General features: G+C 45.2%; 1 protein-coding gene across 2 annotated transcripts in view; it reads left to right on the top strand.

Moving 5' to 3' along the window:
- Positions 1 to 384: 384 nt before the first annotated feature.
- Positions 385 to 10,271, top strand: part of LOC110526836 (adhesion G protein-coupled receptor A3) — a 286,109-nt gene continuing 276,222 nt past the window's right edge. For both annotated transcript variants that reach the window (XM_036982670.1, XM_036982667.1), the window contains exon 1: positions 385 to 699. In XM_036982670.1, coding sequence (XP_036838565.1) covers positions 410 to 699 — 290 coding nt within the window. In that variant the 5' untranslated portion in view covers positions 385 to 409. The remainder of the gene's footprint in view (positions 700 to 10,271) is intronic.

Below are 10,271 nucleotides of genomic sequence, written 5' to 3'. Positions count from 1 at the left end.
CTTTGTAGGAGTACAATGACAAAAGTGACAATAGACACATTATTGAAAGAAGATCTTGCTCTTGCCGACGGCGAAGACAGAGTAATAGGCTACTGCATTCCCATGGAATTCAAACTTTTAGGATAGTGGTAACAAATGTGCAAACTTTTATCTAGTAACGCTTAGGTGGCCTACCGATGTCACACGTTTCTGTAAATGTGAAACAGTATCAGAAATAATACAAATGATACTGCGCGGTGAAAGAATAGTCCTACAAAGCAAATCGTTTCGTTATTATGTATAGTATGAACACATAACAGGTGTTTTCAGAGTAGTCAAAGAGCATACTTATTTGAATACATAAATAACTGTCAAACGTGCAAATAACTGATCGGTAGGTAACCATTCAACAAGAAGAAGCCTATTTGAAATGGTCTACACTTGCTTTATTTACTGGGAAGAGATAACTCGGAAGATAATTCAATTAAAGTCTCGGTTCACAATGAAACTGCTGAACTTACTTTGCGTTGTTGTCGGGTTGTGGAGGACATGCCTGACGAACGGAAACTGCCGGAACCTCTTCATTGACAGCTGTCATTGCTCCTCCGAGAGGTCCAAGAAGTTGGGCAGACAAACGTTCCGGGTGAAAGTGGTGTGTGATGATGTGGAATTACTGGACACTCTACAACCCAGTTTCTTACCCAACAAAACAGTTTCCCTGTGAGTATGGCATCAAACAACCAACAAAACAGTAGTTGAACAAAGGTTGTTAAAACGTTGTGTACCAAATGCAGGGGCATTAGGCTTCTACTTCCAGTTTATACATACTATATACATTTCACGCACACAGTTGATTTTAAAGTATTTATATTTTGTTTGTTTTTAGTCCTATCCTTCAGCTCCACTCAACCCCTCCCATCTATCTCCCATCTATTTGCCATATATTTTTCAACTGTGCTGTGTGATATTTCTCAAAAGTTCTGAACCTTTCTATTCTCATAGATTCTACATATTGTACATTTAAAAAAAAAAAGTTTTGCTAAGAGTATTATATTATTGATAGATTGACTATGACTTTTTAAATCACCCATCAGTGCTATTTGCAGAGGGGGACATAACTTGGCCAGGGGTTCTGGGGGTTCTCCCATTTTTTTTGGGGGGGGGGGGGGGGGGGGGGGGGGGGGGCGCATCTTAAGCACATTTCCTGCATTTCTACACAATCTAATATGACTCGTGTCCCTTCTAGTTGTCTCCTATTTAGAACAACAAAAAGTAAGCATAAATGCCCACAGTCATCAAGCTAGGAAAGAGATGATTAAATATGTTTAAGTGATTGATAAGACTGAACTAGATCCATGATAAGTCCATAATCAATATTGTGTTGCACCTTTAACTAATAGCTTAACAAATGAACAACTCGTATGAATAAAGTACAAAGACTTTACTTTTGATTGTCTTTAAGACAGCCTCTATATCAAATTTCAGCCAAACCGCCCAGTCAACCCGAGCCTACTACACGCCCGACCCCCACCAGTCTAGTCAATAACTCAACTCTTTCCCCAACACAACATCCTTCCCATCTTTTTTTATGTCTCAAGGGAAAGGTTTGGGGGGGGAAAGTTGAATGAAAACACACATACACATTAACACACGGAAACAGTACACCCTCCATATTATTCATTTCATAGGCCTAATAGTACTGTAGAGCTCTTTTTACTTGCACACAATGTAGCTGGGACATCCCGTCCTGCCTCTCGGGGTCCACGGCACTGTAGCGCCCCAACCCAACACACCCCACTCAGCTTTAGGATCTTAGTGAAACATTCATTATTGGTTTCAGGTGTGTTAGGCCAAGGCCAGAGTGACAACAGTACAGCAGACCCCCAGGGCCAGGACTGAGCAGGCCAGCAACTAGGAATTGCCAAAAATGTGACTACAATACAATAGAATAGAATACAGTATATACATATGAAATGAATAAAGCAATATGTAAACATTATTAAAGCAACTAGTGTTCCATTATTAAAGTGACCAGTGATTCTATGTCTATCTATATAGGGCAGCAGCCTCTAAGGTGCAGGGTTGTGTAACCGGGTGATTGCTGGCTAGTGATGGCTTTTTAACAGAATGATGGCCTTGAGATAGAAGCTGTTTTTCAGTCTTTCGGTCCCAGATTTGATGCACCTGTACTGACCTCGCCTTCTGGATGGTAACAGGGTGAACAGGCCGTGGCTCAGGTTGTTGATGTCCTTCCTGTGACATCTGGTGCTGTAGGTGTCCTGGAGGGCAGGCAGTGTGCCCCTTGTGATGCATTGGGCAGACCGCACCACCCTCTGGAGAGTCCTGCGGTTGTGGGCAGTGCAGTTTCCATACCAGACTGGATACAGCCCGACAGGATGCTCTCAATTGTGCATCTGTAAAAGTTTGTGAGGGTCTTAAGGGCCTCCTGAGGTTGAAGAGATGCTGTTGCACCTTCTTCACTACACTGTCTGTGTGGGTGGACCATTTCAGATCGTCAGTGATGTGTACGGCGCAGAACTTTAAGCTTTTTACCTTCTCAACTGTGGTCCCGTTGTTGTGGATAGGAGCGTGCTCTCTCCGCTGTTTCCTGAAGTCCACGACCAGCTTCTTTGTTTTGTTTGATGTTGAGGGAGACGTTATTTTCCTGGCACCACTCTGCCAGGGCCCTCACGCCCTCATCTCCTCCCTGTAGTCTCTTCATTGTTGGTAATCAGGCCTACAACTGTTGTGTCATCTGCAAACTTGATGATTGAGTTGGAGGCATGTGTGGCCACGCAGTCATGGGTGAATAGGGAGTACGGGAGGGGGTTGAGCACACACACTTGTGGGGCCCCTGTGTTAAGGATCAGCAAAGTGGACCGGCCACCTAAGGGTGGCCGGTCAGGAAGTCCAGGACCCAGTTGCACAGGGTGGGGTTCAAACCTAGGGGCCCAATTTTAAAGATGGTGTTGAAGGATGAGCTTGGAGGGTACTATGGTGTTGAAGGCTGAGCTATAGTTAATGAACAGCATTCTTACATAGGTATTCCTCTTGTCCAGATGGGATAGGGCAGTGTGCAGTGCGAAGGCGATTGCATCATCTACGGATCTATTGGGGCGGTATGCAAATTTAAGTAGGTCTAGAGTGTTAGTTAAGTTAGAGGTGATATGATCCTTAACTAGCCTCTCAAAGCACCTCATGATTACAGAAGTGAGTGCTATGGGGTGATAGTCATTTATTTCAGTTACCTTTGCGTTCTTGGTACAGGAACAATTCTGGATTCTGTCAGAATCCAGCCGAATAGACGCTCCAAACAGCCTACCTAACTGCTCGGAGGCGTCCGCATGGTCCTAAAGCACACCGCAGCCCCGTTTCGTATCACATTCCAATGCTAAAACTGGAGGGGCCAAAAATGCAATTTCAGAATGAGGGGTGGACATGTTTCTTTCGTATCGTCCGAGATCCCTAAAGATTAGAAAGCTGCCGCGGTCATCCCCCTCTTCAAAGGGGGTGACACCCTAGACCCAAACTGTTACAGACCTATATCCATCCTGCCCTGCCTATCTAAAGTCTTCGAAAGCCAAGTTAATAAACAGATCACTGACCATTTCGAATCCCATCGTACCTTCTCCGCTGTGCAATCTGGTTTCCGGGCCGGTCAAGGGTGCACCTCAGCCACGCTCAAGGTACTAAACAATATCATAACCGCCATCGATAAAAGACAGTACTGTGCAGCTGTCTTTATCGACCTGGCCAAGGCTTTCAATCACCGTATTCTTATTGGCAGACTCAATAGCCTTGGTTTTTCTAATGTCTGGCTCGCCTGGTTCACCAACTACATTGCAGACAGAGTTCAGTGTGTCAAATTGGAGGTCATATTGTCCGGACATCTGGCAGTCTCTATGGGGGGTACCACAGGGTTTAATTCTCGGGCCGACTCTTTTCTATGTATTTATCAATGGTGTCGCTCTTGCCTAGGGCGATTCCCTGATCCACCTCTACGCAGACGACACCATTCTGTATACTTCTGGCCCTTCCTTGGACACTGTGCTAACTAACCTCCAATGCCATACAAGCTTCAATGCCATACAACACTGGCCTCCAACTGCTCTTAAACGCTAGTAAACTATAAATACAGCTATATATAACTATAAACTCCAACTATAAATACCTAGGTGTCTGGCTAGACTGTAAACTCTCCTTCCAGACTCATATTAAACATCTCCAATCCAAAATCAAATCTAGAATCGGCGTTCTATTTCGCAACAAAGCCTCCTTCACTCACGCCGCCAAACTTACCCTTGTAAAACTGACTATCCTACCGATCCTCGACTTCGGCTATGTCATCTAAAAAATAGCTTCCAATACTCTACTCAGCAAACTGGATGTAGTCTATCACAGTGCCATCCATTTTGTTACCAAATCACCTTATACCACCCACCACTGCGACCTGTATGCTCTAGTCGGCTGGCCCTCGCTACATATTCGTCGCCAGACCCACTGGCTCCAGGTCATCTATAATTCTATGCTAGGTAAAGCTCCGCCTTATCGCAGTTCACTGGTCACGATAACAACACCGACCCGTAGCACACGTTCCAGCAAGTATATCTCACTGATCATCCCCAAAGCCAACACCTGATTTGGCCGCCTTTCCTTCCAGTTCTCTGCTGCCAGTGACTGGAACGAATTTCAAAAATCGCTGAAGTTTGAGTCTTTTATTTCCCTCACCAACTTTAAACATCAACTAGCTGAGCAGCTAACCGATCGCTGCAGCTGTACATAGTCCATCTGTAAATAGCCCACCCAATCTACCTACCTCATCCCCATACTGTTTTTATTTTATTTACTTTTCTGCTCTTTTGCACACCAGTATCTCTACTTGCACATCATCATCTGCTCATTTATCACTCCAGTGTTAATCTGCTAAATTGTAATTATTCGCTCCTATGGCCTATTTATTGACTACCTCATGCCTTTTGCACACACTGTATATAGACTTTCTTTTTTCTACTGTGTCATTGACTTGTTTATTATGTTATTGGCTTGTTTATTGTTTACTCCATGTGTAACTCTGTGTTGTTGTCTGTGTCACACTGCTTTTCTTTATCTTGGCCAGGTCGCAGTTGCAAATGAGAACTTGTTCTCAACTAGCCTACCTGGTTAAATAAAGGTGATATATATATATATATATATATATATATATATATATATTTTAAGTCCCCCGGTCCCCTGTCACCAGTGAAAGTTGCACCACTGACCAAATGTTTAGATCGATCATTCACCAGGCCACAATATTACAGCATCCATTAACATTTGAGGACAAAAAAAGGCAAGTTATTGCTCAGATTACCAATTACCAATAGTCTTACAAACACCATACATGGAATTGTAATAAGTCATTATTTAATGTACTTTCCCTTCTGCCTATGCTCAGTAAATGTTGGTCACTGTAGTTATATTGTAGTAGTTATATTGTGCCTTTTCCTTTGCCTCCTTTTGACTGACCAGCTTTCTGCTAAAATTGCTGTCTTTTCAGCATTTTCCTCTCCAATATCTGGTGCACCATCCTGTTGTTTGTCAAAGGATGCTCAAAGAGACTAAATTTATGAAAAAGGAACCAACAAGAGGAATCGTATTAATTTTACAGGTACTGTCAGATTAAATAAGAGAAAGCACTTTACAGTTTTGAGACCAATCACGTACACCCTGCATGTGTGGAAAGTGACAAGGCCTACGAGCCTTTTAGACTGTTTTAGTCATGGAAGCTGTGTGGAAAGGTGTATCATTGAGGGAGAAAGAAGCAAATAAGAAATGTAAAGTAGCGCCTCTATTCCAAACACTGCGGCGGAAGATTGTTGAAATATGCAGGTAATTTTGCACGCCCAATTTTTCCGTTTTTGATTTGTTAAAAAAGTTTGAAATATCCAATAAATGTCGTTCCACTTCATGATTGTGTCCCACTTGTTGTTGATTCTTCACAAAAAAATACAGTTTTATATCTTTATGTTTGAAGCCTGAAATGTGGCAAAAGGTCGCAAAGTTCAAGGGGGCCGAATACTTTCGCAAGGCACTGTACTCTCCTGCGCCTCATGTGGTATGGATCTGCTATTTTGACACTTTTGAACCTGGGCTTCAATACCTCTTCTGCCAATTGGCCTGGACCCTTTGCTGCCAACAAGGAGCCCCACCAATCCATCACGACTGGTCTGCCGACGTAACCCGTTCGAGGGGGATTTCAACAGACTCTTGTCTGCTACTCTGCTGCTATCCCTGGCCTGCTAGCTGTCTGAATCGTCGTGCCTCCTGCTCGCCTAGCTACTCACTGGACCCTATGATCACTCGGCTACACATCCCTCTCCCTAATGTCAATATGCATTGTCTATTGCTGTTTTGGTTAGTAATTTTTCACTGTAGAGCCTCCAGCCCTGCTCAATATGCCCTTATGTTCCATCCCCCACACATGCGGTGACCGCACCTGACTTAAATGGTGCCTCTAGAGACAAAACCTCTCTCATCGTCACTCAATGCCTATGCTTACCTCCACTGTACTCACATCCTACCATACTCTTTTATGTACATTATGCCTTGAATCTATTCTTCCACGGCCAGAAACCTGCTGCTTTTACTCTCTGTTCCGAACTCACTGGACGACCAGTTCTTTTAGCCTTTAGCCATAGTCCTCCTTTGTTCCTTTGGTGATATAGAGGTTAACCCAGGCCCTGCAGCCCCCAGCATCACTCCCATTCCCCAGGCGCTCTCATTTTGTCACGCCCTGACCTTTGTCACGCCCTGACAGATATCTTTTTCTATATATTTTGGTTAGGTCAGGGTGTGACTAGTGTGGATACTCTAGTTTTTGTATGTCTAGGGTTTTTGTATGTCTAGGGGGTTTTGTATGTCTATGTTGGCCTGATATGGTTCCCAATCAGAGACAGCTGTTTATCGTTGTCTCTGATTGGGGATCATATTTAGGTAGCCATTTTCCTCATTTGTGTTGTGGGATCTTGTCTACATTTAGTTGCCTGAGTGCACAACAGTAGCTTCACGTTTAGTTTGGTTGGTTGTTTGCTGTTTTGTTCAGTTCAGTGAGTTTCGGTTTATTAAAATTATGTGGAACTCTATGCACGTAGCGTTGGTCTACTCATTACGATGATTGTGACACATTTGTTGACTTCTGTAACCGTAAAAGCATTTGTTTCATGCATGTTAACATTAGAAGCCTACTCCCTAAGTTTGTTTTATTCACTCCGCCAACCCGGATGTCCTAGCCGTGTCTGAATCCTGGCTTAGGAAGCCACCAAAAATCCTGAAATTTCCATCCCTAACTATAAAATTTTCAGACAAGATAGAACTGCCAAAGGGGGCAGAGTTGCAATCTACTGTAGAGGTAGCCTGCAGAGTTCTGTCGCACTGTCCAGGTCTGTGCGCAAACAATTTGAGCTTCTACTTTTAAAAATCCACCTTTCCAGAAATAAGTCTCTCACCGTTTCCACTTGTTATAGACCCCCTTGGCCCCAGTTGTGCCCTGGACACCATATGTGAATTAATTGCCCCCCATCTATCTTCAGAGTTTGTACTGTTAGGTGACCTAAACTGGGGCATGCTTAACACCCTGGCCATCCTACAATCTAAGCTAGATATCCTCAATCTCACACAAATCATCAAGGAACCTACCAGGTACAACCCGAAATCCGTAACCATGGGCAACCCTATTAGATATCATCCTGACCAACCTGCTCTCTAAATACACCTCTGCTGTCTTCAACCAGGATCCCAGCGATGACTGCCTCATTGCCTGCATACTGGGTCCGCGGTCAAACGACCATCCCTCATCACTATCAAACGCTCCCTAAAACACTTCAGCGAGCAGCCTTTCTAATCGACCTGGCCGACCTAGTATCCTGGAAGGATATTGACCTCATCCTGTCAGTAAAGAATGCCTGGTTGCTCTTCAAAAGTGCTTTCCTCTCCATCTTAAATTATCATGCCCCATTCAAAATATGTAGAACTAAAAACAGATATATCCCTTGGTTCACCCCAGACTTGACTGCCCTTGACCAGCACAAAAGCATCCTGTGGCCCCCGCGAATAGCCCCCGCGATATGCAACTTTTCAGGGAAGTCAGGAACCGATACACTCAGTCAGTTCGGAAAGCTAAGGCTAGCTTTTTTTAAACAGAAATTTGCTTCCTGTAGCACTAATTCCAAAAAGTTTTTTGACACTGGAAAGTCCATGGAGAATAAGAGCACCTCCTCCCAGCTGCCCACTGCACTGAGGAAAGGAAGCACTGTCACCACCGATAAATCTACGATAATCGATCATTTCAATAAGCATTTTTCCATGGCTAGCCATGCTTACCACCCCCTGCAGCAACTTCTTCTGGACTGGGCACCGGCGCAGAGGAAGGCTCCGGCCTTGGAGCGGGACTGGACACCGTGCCTGGACTGGGCACCAGCACAGAGGAAGACTCACTGGAGGGCCCGGGAGACGCACTGGAGGCCTGGTGCGTGGAGCCAGCACAGGTGGCACCGGACTGGTGACACACACTTCAGGGCGAGTGTGGGGAGCTGGCACAGGATGTACCAGACTGGGGAGGCGCACTGGAGGCCTGGTGCGTGGAGCCGGCACTGGTGGCACCGGACTGGTGACACGCACTTCAGGCTTAGTGCGGGGAGGTGGCACAGGACGTACCGGACTGGGGAGGCGCCCTGGAGGCCAGGTGCGTGGAGCCGGCACAGGTGGCACCGGACTGGTGACAGGCTTCTCAGGTCAGATGCTGTGCAGAACACACCTACATAACATTTCTCTCATCTCTCTCTCTCCCAACTTCTCCACCGCCTCCCTGACGGTCTCTGGCTCTTCAGGGTGAGTACGGGGAGCTGGCACAGATGGCACCGGACTGACGACCCGCTCTTCCACTCTCCTCTGCTCCGCCGCCACCCCTCGGTCTTGGGTTATCTGTGGCCGCGGTCCCCGGCGTCGTCTCTGTCCTTCCACCTTCCTTGGTGACAACTTCCAAGGAAGGGTCTCACAACCTCCCATAATTTCTTCCCAGGTCCAAAACTCCTTTACCTCCATCACACGCTGCTTGGTCCTTGCTTGGTGAGATAACCTGTCACGCTTGTGATTAAAGACGTACCAATGCGCACCGTGTGTAGAGTTCCAAATCTTTATTTCGGGGAAACTGCAAAACAAAACAATAAACCAACAACGAAACGTGAAAGTAGTGGTGCACATGCACAAACACAAAACAATATCCCACAAACACAGGTAGGAAAAATAGCTACCTAAATATGATCTACAATTAGAGGCAACGATTACCAGCTGCCTCTAATTGTGAACCATACAAAACACTAACATAGAAGTATTGAGCTAGAACACCCCCTAGTCACGCCCTGACCTACTACACCGTAAAGAACCAAGGGCTCTCTATGGTCAGGGCGTGACAAAGTGGACAACTACAAATACCTAGGTGTCTGGTTAGACTGTAAACTCCCCTTCCAGACTCACATTAAGCATCTCCAATCCAAAATTAAATCTAGAATCATCTTCCTGTTTCGCAACATACCCTCGTAAAACTCACTATCCTACCGATCCTTGACTTCGGCGATGTCATTTACAAAATAGTCCTCACCACTCTACTCAGCAAACTGGATGTTGTCTATGACAGTGCCATCAGTTTTATCACCAAGGCCCCCATACACTACCCTCCACTGCGACCTGTATGCTCTCGTTGGCTGGCCCTCACTACATATCCGTCGCCAAACCCACTGGCTACAGGTCATCTATAAGTATTTGCTAGGTAAAGCCCCGCCTTATCTTAGCTCACTGGTCACCATAGCAACACCCACCCGTAGCACGCGCTCCAGCAAGTACATTGCACTGGTCAGCCCCAAAGCCATCACTTCCTTTGGCCGCCTTTCCTTCCAGTTCTCTGCTGCCAATGACTGGAATGAATTGCAAAAATCTCTGAAGCTGGAGTCTTATATCTCTCTCTCTAACTTTTAGCATCAGCTGTCAGAGCAGCTTACGGATGGATCACTGTACCTGTACACAGCCAATCTGTAAATAGCACACCCGACTACCTCATCCCCATATTATTACTTACCCTCTTGCTCTTTTACACCCCAGTATCTCTACTTGCACATCATCATCTGCACATCTATCACTCCAGTATTAATGCTAAATTGTAATTATTTTTATTATTATTATTATTTTTGGCCTCTATGGCCTATTTATTGCCTACCTCCCTACTCTTCTACATTTGCACACACTGTACATAGATTTTTTTT

The sequence above is a fragment of the Oncorhynchus mykiss genome, chromosome 1 (assembly GCF_013265735.2).
Source record: "Oncorhynchus mykiss isolate Arlee chromosome 1, USDA_OmykA_1.1, whole genome shotgun sequence".
NCBI lineage: Eukaryota > Metazoa > Chordata > Actinopteri > Salmoniformes > Salmonidae > Oncorhynchus > Oncorhynchus mykiss.
Note: the sequence above shows the minus strand (reverse complement) of the source record. Positions and strands in the feature narration are given on the sequence as shown.